The 21,253-nt window shown below is 41.8% G+C and overlaps 1 protein-coding gene and 1 non-coding gene across 2 annotated transcripts in view; both read left to right on the top strand.

Moving 5' to 3' along the window:
- The window catches only part of LOC144510644 (putative helicase with zinc finger domain), a 359,659-nt gene extending 348,618 nt beyond the window's left edge, over window positions 1-11,041 (top strand). Inside the window, exons 28-29 of the mRNA XM_078240298.1 lie at window positions 5,328-5,580; window positions 9,570-11,041. Coding sequence (XP_078096424.1) covers window positions 5,328-5,580; window positions 9,570-9,859 — 543 coding nt within the window. The 3' untranslated portion in view covers window positions 9,860-11,041. The remainder of the gene's footprint in view (window positions 1-5,327; window positions 5,581-9,569) is intronic.
- A 3,038-nt stretch (window positions 11,042-14,079) lies between these two features.
- On the top strand, window positions 14,080-14,278 carry LOC144510939 (U2 spliceosomal RNA). Its single transcript, XR_013500709.1, has one exon. It is a non-coding gene; the product is annotated as a U2 spliceosomal RNA (small nuclear RNA).
- Window positions 14,279-21,253: the final 6,975 nt, after the last annotated feature.

Here is a 21,253-nt window from a genome sequence, read left to right as displayed (position 1 = left end):
GTTTGAGGCTCCCATATGCAATATGGATCAGTGATGATTATAGAGAGGCTGTCCCTTAAGAGAAACAAATGGCATTTGCTCTTAGAGATACATAACCACCAAGCAGTGCTGTGGAAAATTACTTTTAAGCTTTCACGTTAGTGATACCAAGTGAAACTAAACAATTTGTTTCTGTTCCCTACAGCCTTTGCACATCTTTATTTTCAATGGATCTATCAAGACCACCAAATTTGAGGTAGTCAGGTGACTCTTGGCAGATCATTATTGGGAATGCAAATTATGACATTCCCTTCCCTTGTTCCCCCTGAAGACGCTAAAAACTTCTGGAATTGTAGATATCCCTTCATTAGGAATAAAGTTGAATGGTAGCAGTTAAATATCTTTGTTATATACTTTTTTGCTTAATGGCAGCGTGGAGTTAGATCTTTTGATAGTGAGATTACTGCTGTCAAACTGCAAGAAAGGAGACAGTGGAAATACTTAATTCAGATGTTTTAATGCAAGTGACAAAATCAGCACATATCTGTAGCTTCAGACAAGCTGTTTTATGATTGCCCACTTACCTTATGCATCCATGTATCATTCCCTATGTCCTCTGCCTTATTTTGGTTCTATAGGCTGCAGCTATTGAGACATTGGCTGCGGGAGTGAAGATGTCACATTAAATGGAAATACACAACTGAGTGCTACAATACCATTTTACTGCTGATATTTTTCCCATTGGGAACTGAATGGTGCTTTTAAACAATACTTACCAGGCTGTAATTAGAAGTGCCAGCCACTTTAACCCACATCTCACTGGGAAGTGCTATTCGTCTGAATCAAAGGTAGCAAAGGTTTGATTGATAAATGCTCATTGAAGAGTGTAATGGGGTTGCACAAATTAGACTTGTGTATAAACTGACTATCAGGATATTCACATAGGACTTTGCAATGATTTGTGTGGATCAGAACAGGCAGTTATTTCCTGATATCAGGGTTGCATTCATGAGAATTCAACTGGATTGTCTTGAAAGCTTTGACAACAGAGAATAAACTTTTTTTTAAAAAACTGACCTTTATTTGAATTTAAAAGAAAAGGTTTCCTTCTGCAACGCAGCACGTCAGCCAGCTTTTCTTTGAGAAGGTCATGATATATAGCACTTAACCTTTAAAGAAGGCAATCAGTTCGATAGGCTCCATCTGAGCCATTCAGACATTTTATCCTTTCAGCTTCAAATGGGAGTTAGTTACAAAATCACCAGTTATCGTAAAGGTGACTTTGCATCAGAAACTGCACTGAGATCATTTAAAAACCTACAAGTCCAATGCCAGTATTTTACTGCTCTCAGATGTACACTCGTACTCTGAAACTCTCTACCTTCTCATTCTATGATCTACAGGCTTCTAAAGCCCAAGTTAATCCCTGATTGTTTATAGTCCTCTCTACCCCTTTTGGCATCCTGCTTTATGGGACCCTGATCTTAAACTGGGTTTCTAAATTTTAAAAATCGGTGGGACAGGACATATCCAGGAATGATAATGGTGCTGCCTGGGGTGTTATCTGTAAGGTATGATCCTGTGAGAATGACTATGTCAGGCTAGTCTGTGAGACAGCTGTCCCAATTTTGGCACTAGCCCCCAGATGTTTGCAGGGTTGACACGGCAGTTTGTTTTGCCATTGTCTTTTCCGGTGCCTAGGTCAATGCCAGGTGGTGCGTTCGGTTTCATTTCTTTGTTGAGACTTTGTAGCAATTGATACAACTGAGTGGCCATTTCAGAGGGCAGTTGAGAGTCAACCACATTGCTGTGGCTCTGGTAAGGACAGCAGATTTCCATTCCTAAAGGACATTAGTGAACCAGATGGGTTGTTCAAACAATCGACAATGGTTTCATGGTCATCAGTAGACTCTTAACTCCACATTTTTTGAATTAAATTCAAATTCCACTATCTGCTGTGGCGGGATTCGAACCAGAACATTAGCTGAGTTTCTGGATTAATAGTCTAGTGATAATACCACTAGGCCATCACCTCCCCTGCTGCTTGATAACACTGTTCATAATTCCCTTCCATCACTTTACTGATAGTCGAGAGTAGACTGATGGGGTGGTAATTGGCCAGGTTGGACTTGTCCTGTTTTTTGTGTAAAGGACATACTTGGGCAATTTTCCACATTGCTGTGTAGATGCCAGTGCTGTAACTGTACTGGAAGTGCTTAGCTAGGGGAGCAGCAAGTTCTGGAGCACAATTCTTCAGTAATATTGTCAGAATGTTGTCATCTACACTGTCTCTACTGGAACTTCTGTACCAGTGCCTGCAAGACAAAATCATCTCTTCATGCATTACCTATCATTAAAAATGTGAATTAGAACATAGAACATTACAGCGCAGTACAGGCCCTTCGGCCCTCGATGTTGCGCCGACCAGTGAAACCAATCTAAAACCCCTCTAATCTACACTATTCCAATATCATCCATATGTTTATCCAATAACCATTTGAATGCTCTTAGTGTTGACGAGTCCACCACTGCTGCAGGCAGGGCATTCCACGCCCTTACTACTCTCTGAGTAAAGAACCTACCTCTAACATCTGTCCTATATCTCTCACCCCTCAATTTAAAGCTATGTCCCCTCGTGTTAGCTATCACCATCCGAGGAAAAAGGCTCTCACTATCCACCCTATCTAATCCTCTGATCATCTTGTATGCCTCTATTAAGTCACCTCTTAACCTCCTTCTCTCTAACGAAAACAACCTCAAGTCCCTCAGCCTTTCCTCATACGATTTTCCCACCATACCAGGCAACATCCTGGTAAATCTCCCCTTTTTGCTTCCCCCCCGCCCCCCATCACAGCCATTAGATGCTATACAGGGTCCGGTTCTGTTGCCTGCTATCATCCTCTATTTTTCTTTAATTATTTGGTTGATCCTTTTAGAGTGTCCCTCTAAAACCGCTACCATATGGTTACTGGCTTCGTTCCCAGTCACTTCCCACTCGGCATCTTGCCAATTGTCCTCATTTATGTTGTCCAAGGCCTGTTTAACTTGTCGGGTTAGGATTCTAAGTTTGTTATCTAGGTCGCCCAAATCAAGGGCGTTGATGGTTGATACCCCTGCCCCATATAAGCTGTTTCTAAGTCATTTATTAATTCTCTCCTACGGCGTTCCTTTGTTCCAGTCTGTCCTTACCCTCATCAGTCCCTGTCTCTCATCCTAGTAGCCTATGGCTCAAGTGGAGGTATAATCTCTTCAATTGGGGTGGGCGCCACTCTGGTAGCTGAGTGCCAGCAATGTTCACCATCGCAGGTAACAATTTGTGGTGTATGTTGTCATAGTGTTTTTTAAGTTGTGTTTTAAAACTAATCTGTTCTGAGGTCCTGGGGTGGCTTCAGGACAAATGGGGAGGGGTGCCTTTATGGCTTCTTCAGCCCATTCCTAATCTCGTATAAGATGTATTTCTTCTCCATGAGCTTCCCGGGGCATTGCTGTCTGAATTGCAGTCCCTTTTCTGGAACGGTGGCTAAGTCCTAACTTGAGGCACCTATGATTTGAAAATCCCCACCAATCACCCATGACTTCTATGCTCCCCATGCTCAGGTTCTTCTGAGATCCCGATTACCTTCCTGTACACTGCCCACTGGTTGTTGCACCTGAATATCATACTTTTACTGGGGTGTGCCTCACATTCACCTGCATCTGGTGGGGTGAACCACATGTACCTGGGCTAAATAACTTTAGGGTCATCCAGACTCGAACCATTGGCTCTATTCTATCCACAGATGCTGCTGAGTTTTTTCTAGCGTTTTCTGTTTTTATTATTAAACAAATTGCTACTGTTGGTGTTGTTAGTGGGGTTGTTTTATTTAATTCCTTAGAGTTGATTGTCAGTCTCCAAGAGCTGTCCGGTTTTCTAACCGGCCAAATTGGTGGATTGTTTATTGAAACTACAGAGCATATGATTCCCTGTTGTAGTAGACTGGCAATTTCTTTCGCAACCTTGCTCTCGGCTTGTTTTGGAAAATCCGTACTGTTTTTGGGGTTTTGGTTCGGGGCCCTCTATGACTACCTCCCTTGTCATACGGCCACAGCCAGGTTTGTGCCATGCGAAAGTGAGTGTGTGCTTCGCAATAATCCAAGTCATCGGTCATATCTGCAGGTTTAATCCATAATTCCCCAACTGTACAAATCCTGTCTGTATATCTCCCTGTAGCCAACTCTGTCAGTACCTCATTTGTTTGTCTGAGCCATCAGCCAGACACAATAGTTTGTGGGTCAAATGATAAATTGCATTTATGCATGAAATTGGAGCCCAGGATATGCTCTGCTTCTGTGTGCAGGTTTACTAGTATGGCTGGGTGATTACGCATTATATCTCCTACCATAAATTCTAATTCCCCACCCCCCCCCCCCCCAACCATTTCTCCATACAGCCATACAGAACCAGCGTTTGGGCCTTTTACTGGGAACATCTTTGTCCATCATCCTGATCCTGCATTTCTCCATAGCCATGAAAATTAGTCCTCTTTAAGTGCAAGACCCACACACCCTGTACTCCACCCGCAGGCATCACAGACACATATACACACTACATAATTAATATTTTCTTAAAGTTGTAGACTTGACCTTGGCCACTTCATTCTGAATTAATGAACTTTTCCCTCTTCCAGAAGGGGAAAAAACTTCAATGAAGTAATTAACCCCCCAATTAGGGTATAAAGTCTTTTATTTTACCAGCCAAGGAAAACAATAATTACAATGCAGAATACACGATAATTTCACAAAGCTAACTACAGTTCCACTTTACGCATTCTACCATATCACCATTCTCACATGATTTGCACCTTCTTCAGTCATAACGTTCACTGACACCAGTATTGTTAGCTTTGAAGCCTGATTGCCTCCCTGATTATGACTCAATCAACTTTCCAGACACAGTTTTGGGTATGTTCTGGCCTCTAAGAGGACCAAACAGAAATAGGTCCTCTTAGAGGCCAGAACGTACCCAAAAATGTGTCTGGACCAAACAGAAATATCGATATTTACGGGTTTCAAATAAGCGCAACCATATTAAATACACATGTACATGTCCTAAAAGTTTTTAATGATGGAACTCAGAGCAAAACTTTCTCTAAATACCTATGGTCAGACTAGTCTCAGAGTAAAACTTCCTTTAAATGTAACCATAAATTAGCTGGCCTATGTATGTTTGATGCTTAAAATGGTCTGATAGTAAGAAAATATTCTCTACTGTAGCACCGAAATGCTCATACTGTACACTGAGCTGCTTCATTAAGTTTGTATGGAAGTGTTTTCTTTGATTGCATACTTTATCTTATTCCCCTCTCCAGGCTGAAGTCAGAGTGTCCGGCAGACCACTGTACCAGAGGCATTCTGCGTCCAGCCCTCTGGGAGCATCCTCGATGGAAAGTAGTCAGGGACCAAGTCCATACTGCAGCCCAGATCAGCAGCTATCGCCCGTCCCAACCAACCAGTTGGCGGGAGACCCGGATACAGAGCTTTACAATACCATCAGCAATTGCAATGTCCAGTCCCCTGCATTGAGTCCAGAAAGAATTATATACAATGGGCAGTTTTTAACAGGTATTTGTATTTCATTTTGTTATAACTGGATCCTTTTAATGTTCTTAAATGATTTTTCTGCCAATTTAGTACTGGTGATGATCTATTTTAATGGAATGACTAAAATAAAAGTAGAATACTGCAGATGCCTGTTTCTGTGCTGTATTGCTCAATGACTCTGAAGCAAAAACAATGTCCAGGGAAACTCAGCAGGTCTGGCAGCATCTGTAGAGAGAGAAATAGAGTTAATGTTTCAAGTCCAATATGACTTTTCTTTGAACTCTTCCAAAGAAGAATCATATTGGACTTGAAACATTAACTCTATTTCTTTCTTCACAGATGCTGCCAGAACTGCTGAGTTTTCCCAGCATTTCTTGTTTTTATTAAAATATCTACTGTTTTTTTCTGAGGGAGAGCCAATGTTGTTGCACTGAATAGTTCATGAAATAGTAGAAGGTGAGATATGGTTAGAAGAAAAGGAGCTACAGTGAACCAGGAACAAGCAAAATCGGTCATTCCTGTTTCAACACTTGTCAGAATTATTTTTTGAGCAATTTTCCTTGGTGCTCATTTGCATTTGATTCAACTAATAATTAATCAGTTTGGGAAAAGGTTGCAATGAGCATGTCAATGTAGAAGAAGGGTAGAAGACATTGCTGTTGGAGGTCCATACTTTGGCCATAGGCCAAATTAGGACAGTCCTCCTCTTTCTTTCTCTCTCTCTCTCTCCATCCCACCCAGCCAGGTATGCTGCCAGCTTTATTGGGAGGCCTCCCCATGTGGTATACGTTCCCAAGGAAAGCAGGCACTCCGCACCCCTGCTGTCAACTTCCCTTCCATTCTGCAACCTCCCCTCTCATCTCCAAGCTCACTCCCGAGGGATAATTAAATTCCACCCAAAAAAGGAACCCTAAAGTCTTCTATAGGAATAAAAATAGTAAAAGGTGGTAAAAGGAGGAGTGAGGCTAATTTGGGACCACAAAGGGGACTTTACGCATGGAAGCAAGGGGCACGGCTTCGGCACCAAATTGGTAATTTGCATGTGTCTTTACCAAGGAAGAAGATGCTGCCAAAATCTTAGTAAAGAGGAGGTAGTTGAGACATTGGATGAGCTAAAAATTGTTAAAGAGGATGTATTATTTAGACTGGCTATATTTAAAGTTGGTAAGTCACCAGAGTCAGATCAGATGGGTGCAAGGACTTTGAAGGAAGTAAAGGTGGAAAATTGAGGAGGCCCTGGTCATAATCTTCCAATCTTCCTAAGATACAGGGGTGCAAATGTTACACCCTTGTTCAATAAAAGATGTAAGGATTGGTTTAACAACTCAAGACCAGTCAGTTTAACCTTGGTGGTGGGAAAGGTTTAGATAATGTGGGACAAAATTAAGTCAACCAGGCAAATGTACACTAATTAAGGAAAGACATGGGAACTGTTAGAGCAAATGTATTTAACTAATCTGAGAGTTTTTTGTTGAGGCAACTGGTTAATTTGGGTAATATGGTTGAGGTGCTGTAAATGGACTTCCATAAAGCATCTGATAAGTGCATCATATTAGGCTTATCAGCAAGCTCAAAACCCATGTCATGAAAGAGAAATGGTGGCATGGTTACGAAATTGGCTGAGTGGCAAGAAACAGAGATGTAGTGAACAGTTGTTTTTCAGACTCGCAAAATGTATTTCGTGGGTTTCCGCAAGGATTGGTGTTAGGACCACTTTTTTTCTTGACCTTTACTAGTGGTCCAGACTTGGGTATGCAAGGCACAATTTCAAAATTTGCAGCTGACACAAAACTTGGAACTATTGGGAACCGTGAGGAGGATAGTGATAAACTTCAATAGGCCACAGACTGACTGGTTAAATGGGCATATGGGATCTTGGGTGTTATAAATAGAGGCAATATTGCAAAAGCAAGGAAGTTATGCTAAGCATTTACAAAACACTGGTTCAAACTCAACTCGAGTATTGTGTCCAATTCTGGACACCACACTTTAGGAAAGATGTGAAGGCATTAGAGAGGACGTAGAGAAGATTTACAAAAATGGTTACAGGGATAAAGAACTTCACTTACTTGGATAGATTGGAAAAGCTGGAGCTTAAAGAAGGCAATGTTGAAAGGAGATTTGATTGAAGTGTTCAAAATCATGAAGATCTAGACAGAGTAGATGGAGAAAGTCTATTCTTATTGGCAGCAAGGTTGCGAGAACAAGGGATACCGATTGAAGGTGATTGGCAAAGGAAGCAACAGCAGCAGGAGGAAATATTTGTTACATAGTCAGCGGTTAAGAGCTGGATGCACTACCTGTGAGTGTGATGAAGGCAAATGCAATCAAGGATTTCAAAAAGAAATTAGGTAAGCACCTGAAGAGAAAAAAAATTACAGAACTCCAGAATAAAGGCAAGAGAGTGGGACTGGATGAATTTCTAGAGCTGGCACGGACATAACAGGCTGAAGGCTTTCTTCTGTGCTGTAACCATTCTACGATTCTGTTTATCCAATTTCCTTTTGAAGGCTACTGTCCAATCTGTATCTACTACATTCACTACCCAAACAAACAATACATTCCAAATTCTAACCACTTGTGTAAGAATGTTTTTCTTCACATAGTCTTTGGTTGCTTTTCTGATATACTAAATCTTTATCCTTTCCTTCTAAACCGTTCAGCTATTGAAAACAGTTTAACTCCTTCACTCTATCTAAACCTTTCATGAGGTTAAACACCTCAATCAAATCTGCTAGCCTTCTCTGCTCAGAGGAGAACAGCAACAGCTTCTTCAGTCTATCCACATAACTTAATCCCACATTCCTGGAACTATTCTAGTAAATCTCATCTGTGTCCTCTCAAGCCTTCAAATCCTTCCTAAAGTGTGATGTACAGAACTGGACACAATACCAACTGGAGCATGTTTTGCAGTTCAGTTAGATCTTGGCTGATCAGTATCTCGATCTGTTTGCCTTGGTTGAGTAATCCTTAACACCCTTGTCTAACAAATCTATCAATCTCAGTTTTAAAATTTTCAGTAGACCCACAGCTTCAACAGATTTTTGAGAAAGAGAATTCCAGTATTCCACCACCTTTTGTGTGAAGAAGTGCTTCCTGACATCATCCCAATGTAATTTTAAAGTTATTCCCCCCCCTTGTTCTGAACTTTCCCCACCAGAGGGAGCAGTACACTCTGTCTACCCTGTCAAATTCTTTAATCATCTTAAAACACCTAAATTAGATCATTCCTGAAGCTTTTATACTCATGGACCTCCAAATTCAGTCTTGATCAATCTATCCTCCGATCTGTAATCTGATGCAAAAAATAGCCATTAACACGTTGTGAGGATGAAGCACCCAGTATGTTTCGTGTCCAAATGGTGTGATACAAGTTTGTACCATACATGGGGTCCCTAGCAGACACGATCCAGCTGCCTTGAAAGGAACCAAGTCATGCTTATTGCTCCCCCAAATACTATTGAGTGACTTTGCATAGGTCGGTGGTAGCTTTGGGGATGGTACATCTTGTAGGAGAGTGAAGAAAGGGAATAGGGGGACAATTAAATCTGTTACAGAAATCATAGAAACCATAGAATCATAGAAACCCTACAGTGCAGAAAGAGGCCATTTGGCCCATCGAGTCTGCACCGACCACAATCCCACCCAGGCCCTACCCCCATATCCCTACATATTTACCCACTAATTCCTCTAACCTACGCATCTGGGACACTAAGGGGCAATTTTTAGCATGGCCAATCAACCTAACCTGCACATCTTTGGACTGTGGGAAGAAACCGGAGCACCCGGAGGAAACCCACGCAGACACGAGGAGAATGTGCAAACTCCACACAGACAGTGACCCGAGCCAGGAATTGAACCCAGATCCTTGAAGCTGTGAAGCAGTAGTGCTAACCACTGTGCTACCATGCCGCCCAATAAATAAATGTTAAAATTGATCATGTGTAGAAAAGTTTAGATGAATTTACATTTTTACATGGAATCAGCCTAATATTTATCTCTCTTTTTAGGACATGGTGCTCCAGGTTTTGAGACTGAGGAGGATGCTGGTTGTAATAAAAGTAGTTCCAATGTAAACCCTCTCACACAGTCCAACCCACTTCAATACCAGAGTCCGTCTAAGTCTGCAGAAGGCAAAGGTGCTGCCTCTTATGCCAGTGTTCTTCGAGCTCCACCCAAGACCAGATTGAAGTTGTCTTCGGAAGCAGATAGGAAGCCTATTGATCCTATTTCTATATTGCAGGACCTGAGTAAGAGATCATCCTTAAACGACAGTGGCTACTATTCTTATTTCGAATAATTGAAGTAGCAGATTATGATCACATGGTTTCATTTATGATGCACTTCTCATTGTTTTCTTTTGAGACATTATTGCTTTTTTTTTAGAACTTTTTTTGTAAGATATTATTGTGTGCACCTAAAGATTTCTATAGATGCTATATTGGACATGTAGAAAGGTGTCATTTGTGAAAAAGTTTCTTTTTACAAAAGCTTTTCATCTCTGCTTATTTGCACATGATCCAGATGAATTCTTTTGAAATAAGTATTGTGAGTTTTTGTGGGGTTTGTTCTATTTATTTTGTATTTTTTGGGAGGGGAAATGTTGTTGTACCAAAGTTTAATTTATACTTTTCCTTTTGCTGGTGTTGGTTTTTGTATTAAAATGAGCGTGACTTGTGACTGCAGCCCTCCTCCAGCCATAGAGGAAAGCCAAACACACTTCTCATAATCACTCTGCCATATTCACAAAGAGCATGGTTGGTAACCTGTTGCAATTGATGTGAGAGAGAAGCTAAGCCCATTAATATTAAAATAATCAGTGTTTGAGAGATCGAGTGACATTGCAAGAGAAACACAGTGATATTTAAACTTTTGGTTATTTTCTAAATTTACAAACCTCTTTTCACTGAGCTTTGTATTTGTGCTACTGGAAGATTATGCTCTATTGAAGCCGTGATACCGTCTTCCATCGTGAAGATATGACACGGCAAATGTGATGAGCTTTTAGCACTGCCACTTCTGACCTTTTGCATTTTCACTTTTCTTTTGAACCTCAACGTCCAAGTTATATATTTGACATTACCCAAAGTCTGTAGTGTTTCTCAATTCTCTTTATGTAGTAATGTATTTAATATGGTATTTAAAAAAACCTTGACTGCGTTCAGCATTTGTGACTGTTGTAATTTTTCAGTTGCTAAGCTACGCTGTGATTTCTTAAACCGCATGGTGTCTACCTTAAATGGTAATGACCTCCTTCCTCTGAATTTTCAGTTACTTTCCTCTGTTGCACAGAAAGCCTAATTCAAAACTGTTCCAGCAGTTGTATGTTTCCAATCTACTGACAGCTCAAGCTTTTCACTTCAACAAGCTGTGCGGAAAAAAATATTTGATTTTGTCCATTTTGATCTTGCTTTACTTTGGCGAAGTTCCCGCTATTTTTGTTATTTATTGTACATAAAACAACTAATTAAATATTTTGGTGAAAAAACAAAAGCTGCTTCATATTTTAATTAAGAAGTCTTGCAAACAGCCATGTCAAAACCTAAGGAGTAATCGTGTGATGGATAACTTAATGCAACTTTCGGTCGGATATGGGGGAAAAAGACAAAAGTTGTTTGAAGCTTTGATTTGACACAATCAGATCTTGGGCTGTTAAGGAACAAAACTTAATCGTGGAATATTCCATCACGGCTGTGATCTAACAGCCCCACTGACCGCGGGTGCCAATCCTTTAATGGCCGCTAAATCTTGTGAAAGGCCAAAAACGGAATTTTCCCCAGCAAGATCTCATAATGGGATTCCACGCCCCCCCCCCCAATCCCTCCTCCATTGGCCTGTGACACATTCCAGTTCATGCCCAGGAAGGGTGTGACCCTGATTTGCATGAATTAACATTACAATAGCAGGCTTGACGCTGCTACCTCCGTCCTCATCCTAACTTCCCACCCAGCTGGTGTGATGTCATGCTAGCACAAATCACTTCAAAAACAAAAACCAGCAGAGATGACCACACCCGGGGCATTGCCAGGGAGGCCCTAAGGGGAGCTCCACTGCAAGGTTCTCCTTATCCATGGGGGGGGGGAGGTTGCCCTTCTGTGTGTGTGTGTGTGAAGGGGGGGTGCATCCTTGTCCATGAGAGGTCTCAATGTCTGTGGGAGCGGTTTCTCCAAATCCATGGGGAATTTTGGTGTCCGTGGGGGGGGCTTCAATGCCCTGGGGGTATTTCAGTGTGTGTGTGTGTGTGTGTGTTTCTGTTGGGGGGTGGGTGGGGTGCGGGTTGGAGACATTTTATTTAAATCCGAGATCGGAGCACCCTTTTGGATTCCCAGAGTTGCTGGTTTTCTTCAGTCCCGCCCATCTAGCTGACGGTGTGAATCTCATTTCCCCTTTGAAATTGCACAGAGTTTTGTTCAATATGACCAGAAAGGCTGGCTGTGCAACCTGCGGCCTTCACACTGCTTTTCTTGCCTGAGCCAACACTGTGCGTCTTTGGGAAGATCCTGCTGTAATGCGCCTATCATTATAAATGAGCAAATCCTTAACTTGGCAGAAGCAACATCACACAACCTCTGCTAATGAATTTTTATAATCTTTTCTATATTAAAATCACTAGCTGGATCACAATCTTCATTCTGAGTTCATGGAAAACATCTCTCTTAGGTTTCCATGTGAAGATCTAATATAAAAGTATCCATAGTAGCTGCAGTACTAGATATGCTTGTAGGCAGTGCTGTGATACAAGTTTCTAATGCAATCAATTATTTTGCTTATGAACTAAAGTTATAACTGACTTCCGTCACCTAGGTTCAATATTGTTTCTCTCTGAGAATAGCAGACTTGCCAGTTGTCCCAAAAGGTACATCTCAAATTCCTGAATTTTTAGACTATAAGGAAAGTGGAACAAAGACTGATAATTTAAAAAATGAAATTCTCAATAGTTTAGGTGTTTTGCTGCACTTCAACAGAGTCTTATATCGACCCTCTTTTGTGCCCACCAGTTCAGGATGGCTTTTCCCAATAACTCAAGCATAATGCTTTGCTCTTAGACCCTGTGCAAAGCTTTCAACTAACCTCTGCTGAACCTTGATCATGAGTCATTGCAACTGTAATTGCCCATAACTGATGAGATATCTTTACTCTTCTCTGTCCTTGAAATTATTCAATGCTAATTATTATGGCTCACTACTACCTCACTTATCCAGTTGCTGAGCACTTGAAGATGCTTCAAAAGGTTTAGAATCTAGGCCAGCCTTTCCCCACACTCTCATAGTATCCCACACTGACTTACTGTGTTTCTATTAACTCTGCATGCTGAAAGAGATTTGGAACAGGACAGCTCTGGCCCTTCTGTGAGTGTTACGGCCACTGTAACCTCCAGCTGGAGACATTGTTGCTGTGCCTTTGCTTCCCTACCCTGTTCTACTGCCTGCCCCATACCACTCCTTGCTGCATTCCTCTGTTGTGTTGTCATCACCTCCCCTGCTTTCACCTCTCCATATTCCTTTCTCCCCTCTTCCTTTATCTGTGACCCTCCTTATGCAACTTTTCCCATCTTACCCCTGAACTCATCTGCTCCTCTATAACCCCTCCCTCTCAACTTCCTTCTCCCTGCCTTGATATAGTTAAACTGTTGCCCTCTCACCTTGCCTTGGTCTCATCTAACCTTGCTTGATCCAGCACTTGATCTTGACTGGCCAAGTGCAACATCATGAGGGGTCAAGTAATATCAGAAAACACATGTCACACTTATATGTTGCACTTGCTATGTCAAATTTGTGATGAGCAGAGTCTGTGTCGCAGTGGTACCTGATCAACTTAAAATTTATATTTTAGCAATAAATGAGAACCGAACTGTTAGTTACCACACCAATTGAATGCAAGAAAAATTGATATCTAAACCTCTATTAAAGAACTATCAACACTGGAGAAGAGACCCTGAACAACCCAAGTTAGGAGAGCCTACCAATAAATAATGAGATGAACCATCAAATTGTTTAAAATAGCCTTGGGTATGGGCTCAAAATAATTTATGCAATGTTTTTTAAAAATCATTTCAATGATGGTTCTGATGATTGCATACACTTCATTGTGTCTGTGCTCAAGTATTTTTTTGCCACTAGTTTGGATCCTGATCTTTTATGGGTGAAATAATGGAAATGCAGTGGATTGTCTTAACCTGAAGATATCAAGACTTCTGTCTTAGGAGCAGATCAACCAAGATGATCCTGTACTGATGCGGGGACAAACCAATGTTCAAGGACTAAAGGTATTTGCATTTCATGAAGATGTTATTAGATAACATGAATACAATCACCAGTGCCTTGTCCTGGAGAAATCGTGCCATTTTGGAAAAAGCGGAGGATCCTTTCCTGCTGTTGCCAGCTCTAGCAAAAAGGTATTAGTCACCTGGTTAATATATCTGTGAAATGTGGATGGGCTGATGTTGCTGATGTACCCTGTGACAGCGCAGAGGAGAAATTTGACTGGAGGTAATGGCATGCAACACAATTCTAACACAGCATCGCTTCTCGGCCTTTTGGCTAAGATCAAGTGTAGTATCGACATGCTGTACTCGGTTGAAGTCATTAGGTTACATTTTAGCTTCATTTGAAGCAATTTTTAAAAGTGGCATCTCGGCCTTTTGGCTAAGATGCAAATGAGATCAAGCCTTGGAGGAGGTGTAATGCCTACTCCAATCAACTTGGATCATGTAGATCAAGCCCAAGACAGGAGGTGAGAGCCCTGTCTTGTCAGCTTGGATCGGGAATGTCTTACTTGTTGAGACTCTGAATTGGACTTGATTGGATTGAATTGGATTTAAAAAAATTCTAACTCAGCTTCTCTTATGAATTGTAGTCTATAAAGGTGCTAAGTGTGCCTCTGCTTATAGATCTGACTGGGAGGGTAATGGTGGGTGCGACTGTCTTTGTATGTGCAGCCACATCGACCTGGTAACCATCCTTTTGTCTTCCCCCTTTGTTTCCAAATACCAAATATATCAGTCCTCCCTTAGGGAAAGTCATGTGAATTTTAAACAAATGAAAATGCAACACTTGATGCAAATGCCTAAACTTCCCATTCAGGTGAAAACACAAATATAATAGCACAGTGCTACAATGGTTTCTGACATCAGATTCAATTTAATAATTCAGGCAGTGTTATTAATGCCTCTGTTGGAGGGGCCATTTGGAGGGGCAGAGATTTATTTGCCTGCTGCTGCAGGAATTAAAAGCCTGAAGCCCCTTTAACAGTGAGAAAAAAAACAATTTGGTCTGTAAGTCAATGTCAACCCAATGTGCTGGAGGGCCCCCCAAATTCTACCATGATGTAGTTAAAATGTTTCTCTCAGGTTAAACAGTGAATGGAATTCCTTTCTGACATATACGTTTTGTTTCGCCCTGGTAGCTGCCCCTTCAAATCAGGCACAATTTGTGATTCAATAGCCTCTGGCTAAATTGTTACATACGTTGTGAAGTTTGTCATTGTTTTTCTGCTCATGACAAACTTAAGAGGAGGTCAAACTCAAAAATAATCAGCCTCTGCAATTGGTTGTTATTTTATATGACAGCCTGTTATTTTTTTTTGAGTGCAGCTGGCAGTTATAAACCTTGATAAAAGGTCGAAAGCTATAAAAAGGAGTCGACTGAGAATAGTGCTTTGAGCTGAGCTGTGTTAAATAAACCGAAATCTTCACAGAAAGGCAGGTCGATTCTGCTCAGTGACAGCTGGGTTTCACCGCATCTCACGCCTAACAAAGGTAATTCTTGCACTTGTCGTCGAGGCAGAGGGAGAGAAACAGACAAAGTCAGGCTGCTGAAGAGGTGCAGCCTAAAGAAGGTCCATTAGCTTATGCAGCCATTTGAGTAGTTCTAGATTAGAGTTAAAAATTTACACTTCACATGCAGCCGCCAAGAGGAAGTAGAATTATTGTAATTAAGCATGGATCCATGCACAAACAATGAGCTCTAATGAAAATTATGCCTGAAGTTGTTGGCTGTTCAGACGTTGTTCTTGGAGAGGTTTGGTAGCAACATTGATGAGATAGCGTGAATGGGAGCAGGCAGGAAACATTTTGAATTTAATCCCATGTTTGTGAGGTGAATTGGGGGATATAAACAGGACTATTCATGCAGTGGCAGATGAACATGTCAAGACGAACAGTCCTGGAAATGTACCTTATATGCCCCACCACCAAAATAGACCCCATCAGTCTCGCAGCAGACACAGAGGAATTCATCAGGCGAACTACCAATGTACCTTAGAGCCAGCAAAAGATTGCTCTCCACATCCTCTTCAGGTTTCTGCTGTTCCTTGAGAACATGAAGATAAGGACACCGCTAGAGTGCTAATGCAGCCAATCAGGCCCAATGCCAGAGTATTCCTCCTCCTCTTCCATGAAATTAATTGGAGGAAAAATTATTTTCGGTTTATCTGAAGGTTTGAAGGGAAGACAGCCTCAGAGCAATCAGCACTGCCTTGTTTTCCCCTCCTTAGTCACATTGGCACTCCTTTGTTGTTTCCTTAAATCAGCCTGCCAATGCCTTGTATTTGCACTCTATGCAGGCTCTCTTCCCCTGGATCATCAAACAGCACCAATCTGTTCATAAATCACCCAGGTAATATCCTGCTCTCTTAATCAGCCTGATAGTTTTTGGCTTTCTCTCTCTTTCCCTCGTCACCATCAATGCACATGGCAATGTTCTTGCATCAGCCTATCGAACAAAGCTCCCCATAAATCACTCTGACTGTTCATCCCCTCCTACGTCAGCCTTTCAATCACCTACATTTCAAACTCAGGTAATCAGTTTTCCCTTTCTAAAACCTACTCTTATTACAGCACTACTTGCATTTATAAAATACCGTATCGCACCACACGGTTCCACTGGATTACCTTTCAAATGAATTTGTAATTAATAGAAGCTACAAACATCCCTTTCACCTCGGACAACCATCTGTTTTAGGTCCAATCAGTAATGTCGGAGTGAAAATGTCAGGGTTGAAGCATAAAAGCTTTATTTCCCTGCTTTCTGAAAGAGTTGAATTTCCGTAGCATCTTTCACAATCTCAGGACATTCCAAAGCGCTTCAGGATCAATTTAGTACTTTTGAAGCAAAAGCAAAATACTGCAGATGCTGGAAATCTGAAATAAATGCAGAAAATGCTGGAATTGCTCAGCAGATCAGACAGCGTCTGTGGAAAGAAGCAGAGATAACATTTCTGGTCTGTGGCCTTTCGTTAAAAGTACCTTTGAAGTGTAGTCACTATCGTAAGAATGGGGCAACAAAGCTCAGCAAATTGCCACATGTATCACTACAATGATGACCAGATATTTATTTTAATGCTGTTGCTTAAGGGATAAATGTTTGTCATGATACAAAGGAGAACTCCCAGCTCTTCACTGAAATAGTCCCATGGGATCTTGTACATCAATCTGAGAGATAGATGGGGTCTTGTTTCCTTTTAAATTATTCGTTCATAGGATCTGGGCATCACTGGTAAGACCAGCATGCATTGCCCATCCTAAATCACCCTTGAGAAGGGAATATTGAGCCACCTGCCTGAACCACTTAATGTCTCATATGAAAGTTGGCACCTCTGACAATGCAGCACTCCTTCAGTACTGCACTGGGAATGTCAGCTTGAGTTATGTACTCAAATCTCCACACTGTTCTAACTCGAGAGGTGAAAGAGATACCCACTGAGCCACAGCTTACACCGTGTTGCTGAAAGAACGGCCTTTTCTATCAGGAGGAAGCCTTTGACAGTTGTCCAGCTTGATTTAGAGGCTGAGGTTTTGGCACTTCACAATGTTCTTTCCCATGCCAGCCACTATCTGCGCTGACCCCTCTGACCTCCTCTCCCCCTTCTCCCATCCCTGAATACTGATGGACAGCACATTGACAAAAAATATGCAGTAGAACCTCAACAGGATGGGCGACAACACCAGGGATGGCATCAGAAACAACAAAATGGACATTAAATGGTGTGAAAGCAAACTGGACAGGCTAAGAAGTGAAGAGCAAAATGTGAGGTAGATTCTTTGTGAATCTTTTTTTTAAGATAGCAGTTGCCAAGGATAGAGTATTTTTATATTTGTTCATGGGATGTGGATGTTGCTGAGTAGGTCATTATTTATTGCCCATTCCAAATTGTCCTTGAGAACATGGTGGGGAGATGTGTTCTTGAACCACTGCAGCCCATGTTTTGTAGATACATTCACACTGCTCTTAGAAATGGAGTGGCAGGATTTTGACCCAGCAACGGTGAAGGTAAGTCATGATGGTGAGTGACATGGGGAGGAACTTGCAGGTGGTGCTGTTCCATGCATTTGCTGACCTTGTCCTTCTAGGGGTCACGGAGTTGGACGGTGCTGATGAAGAAGCCTTGGTGAGTTTCTGCAGTGCATCTTGTAAATACGTCACTCTGCAGCCACTGTGCATCAGTGGTGGAGGGAGTGAATGTTGAAAGTGGTGGATGGGGTGCCAATCGACTGGGCTGGATAGTGTCAAGCTTCTTGAATATTGTTAGAGCTACACTCATCCAGGCAAATGGAGAGTTTTTCATCACACTCCTGACTTGTGCCTTGTAGATGGTGGACAATCTTTGGGGATTCAGGAGATGAGTTACTCTCCATAGTATTCCAGCCTCTGACCTGCTCCTGCAGCCACAGTATTTAAATGACTAGTCCAGTTCAGTTTCTGGTCAATGGTAATCCCCAGATTCAGCCGCTACATTCATCTGTAAATACATTTGTGAAATATCGACAGTCTGCTCCTCATGTAATTCAGTAGAGATGTTTACTGAAGGTGGTTTATCATCTGAAATTCCTTTTCTGTTCTATTTTGACCACATTTGAATCATGGATTATACAAAATGCATTGCTTCACTCTACATGCACACCTCACGTTTATTTGCACTGACATTAGACTTTGCATAGAGCTTCTCCTAATCCTCTTAATGTCTGCAACTACTGCACTTTAGCACTCGATATTATGTCACCAATTTTTCCTACAATATTCTTCTTCGATTAATTATAGAACTATGATGGGAGGCTATTCAAGGCCTAGCGCATGGCCTAATCATTGTGTTTATAAGATTGTATAGTCCTGTGATCCTTTCTTGTGAAAACTGGTGAAGAGCTTTCTCAAAGCAGCCTAATCTTGATGCTTTGACTAATCTGCTGTTAGAACCATAGAAAATTACAGCTCAGAAACAGGCCTTTTGGCCCTTCTTGTCTGTGCCGAACCATATTTTGCCCAGTCCCACTGACCTGCACTTGGACCATATCCCTCCACACCCCTCTCATCCATGAACCCGTCCAAGTTTTTCTTAAATGTTAAAAGTCCGGCAGCTCATTCCACACTCCCACCACTCTCTGCGTGAAGAAGCCCCCCCTAATATTCCCTTTAAACTTTTCTCCTTTCATCCTTAACCCATGCCCTCTGGTTTTTTTCTTCCCTAGCCTCAGCGGAAAAAGCCTGCTTGCATTCACTCTATCTATACCCATCAAAATCTTATACACCTCTATCAAATCTCCCCTCAATCTTCTACGCTCCAGAGAATAAAGTCCCAACCTATTCAATCTCTCTCTGTAAATAGAACCATAGAAAATTACAGCTCAGAGAGGCCTGACCTATTCCTGATTTTCTACCTGCAGATCATAATTGAAAAATATTGTTTTATTCCTCCTGATATTAATTGCAATTTTAGTTTCTAATCACCACTAACTTCTGTTTGTTGTCACTCAGCCAATTTCATATCGATGCTGCCACTGTCCCCTTTATTCTAGGAGCTTCAACTTTGCTGGCACTTTTATCAAATACATTTTGGAAGTCGATTATATATCACATCAACCGCATTATCCAAATCAACACACTCTGTTACATCATTGGAAATAAACAAGTTTATTTAACATGATTTATAGTCATCGAGGTTTACAGCATGGAAACAGGCCCCTCAATCCAACTTGTCCATGCCGCCCAGGTTTTACCACTAAGCTAGTACCAATTGCCCACATTTGGCCCATATCCCTCTATACCCATCTTACCCATGTAGCTGTCTAAATGCTTTTTATAAGACAAAATTGTACCCACCTCTACTACTGCCTCTGGCAGCTATTTCTAGACACACACACTGTGTGAAAAAATTGCCCCTCTGGACCCATTTGTATCCCTCCCCTTTCATGTTAAACCTATGCCCTCTAGTTTTAGACTCCTCTTTCTTTGGGAAAAGATGTTGACTATCTGCCTTATCTATGCCCCTCGTTATTTTATAGACCTCTGTAAGATCACCACTAAGCTTCCTATGCTCCAGGGGAAAAAGTTCCCATCCATCAAGCCTCTCCTTATAACTTTAACCATTAACTCAAACCATTGCCTTTAACAATCCAATGTTGACTTTCCATTAATAATCCACACTAGTCGAAGTGACTATTAATGATGTGCCCAAAGATCTTTTCTAAAACCTTTCCACCATCAAGGTTAAATTGAAAGACCTCCAGTTGTTCAGTTTATCCATACATTTTATTTGAACAAGGGTGCAGCATTTGCAATTCAGCAGTCCTCTGGCACCACTCCTGTATCTGAGGAGGATTGGAAGATTATGGCCAGTAACTCCTCAATTTCCACCCTTATTTCTTTCAGCATCTTTGGATGTATACCATCTTCCCATCTGGTCCTGGTGACTTATCAACTTTTAGTACAACAGCCTCTCTAATATCTCCCCTTCATCAATTTTTATGGCATCCAGTATCTCAACTACCTTCTCTTTCACTATGACTTTGGTGACAATTTCATCCTTGGTAAAGACAGATGCAAAGTACTGTCTCCATTTCCGGCAATAGACTGTCTACCAATATCCACTGCAAGCCCAATGACTCCCACAGCTATCTGGACTACAGCACTTCACACCCTGCATCCTGTAAGGACTCCATCCCTTTCTCTCAGCTCCTTCGCCTCCGTTGCATTTATTCCGATGATGCCACCTTCCAAAATGGTGCTTCTAATATGTGATCCTTTTTTCTCAACCGTGGATTCCCATCTACAGTTTTCAACAGGGCCCTCGACAGCGTGCGGTCCATCTCCCGTCCACGACCCTCATCCCCTCCCCTCCCTCCCAGAACAAGGATAGAGTCCCCCTAGTTCTCACATTTCACCCCACCAGTCTCCGCATGCAAAACTTAATCCTCCGCCATTTTCACCAACTCCAGTGTGATACCACCACCAAACGCATCTTCCCTTCACTCCCTCTGTCAGCATTCCACAGAGACTGTTCCTCCGGGATAACCTAGTCCACTCCCCCACTATACCCAACACCTCTCCTGTCACTCATGGCACCTTCTCATGCAATCGCAGAAGGTGTAACACCTGTCCCTTTACCTCTTCTATGCTCACCATCCAAGGTCCAAAACATTCATTCCAGGTTAAGCAGCGTTTCACTTGCACCTCTTTCAATTTGGTCTATTGCATTCACTGCTCCCAATGTGGTCTCCTCTATATCAGAGAAACCAAGCATAGACTGGGTAATCGTTTCGCTGAGCACCTTCGGTCTGTGCACAATCAGGACCCTGACCTTCCGGTTGCTTGCCATTTTAACACACGATCCTGCTCCCATGCCCACATGTCTGTCCTTGGCTTGCTGCAATGTTCCAGTGAAGCTCAACGCAAACTGGAGGAACAGCATCTCACCTACCGGC

Source organism: Mustelus asterias, chromosome 23 (genome assembly GCF_964213995.1).
Source record: "Mustelus asterias chromosome 23, sMusAst1.hap1.1, whole genome shotgun sequence".
NCBI classification, from domain to species: Eukaryota; Metazoa; Chordata; class Chondrichthyes; order Carcharhiniformes; family Triakidae; genus Mustelus; species Mustelus asterias.
The sequence above is the reverse complement of the archived record's forward strand: the minus strand, read 5'-3'. Positions and strand labels throughout refer to the sequence as shown.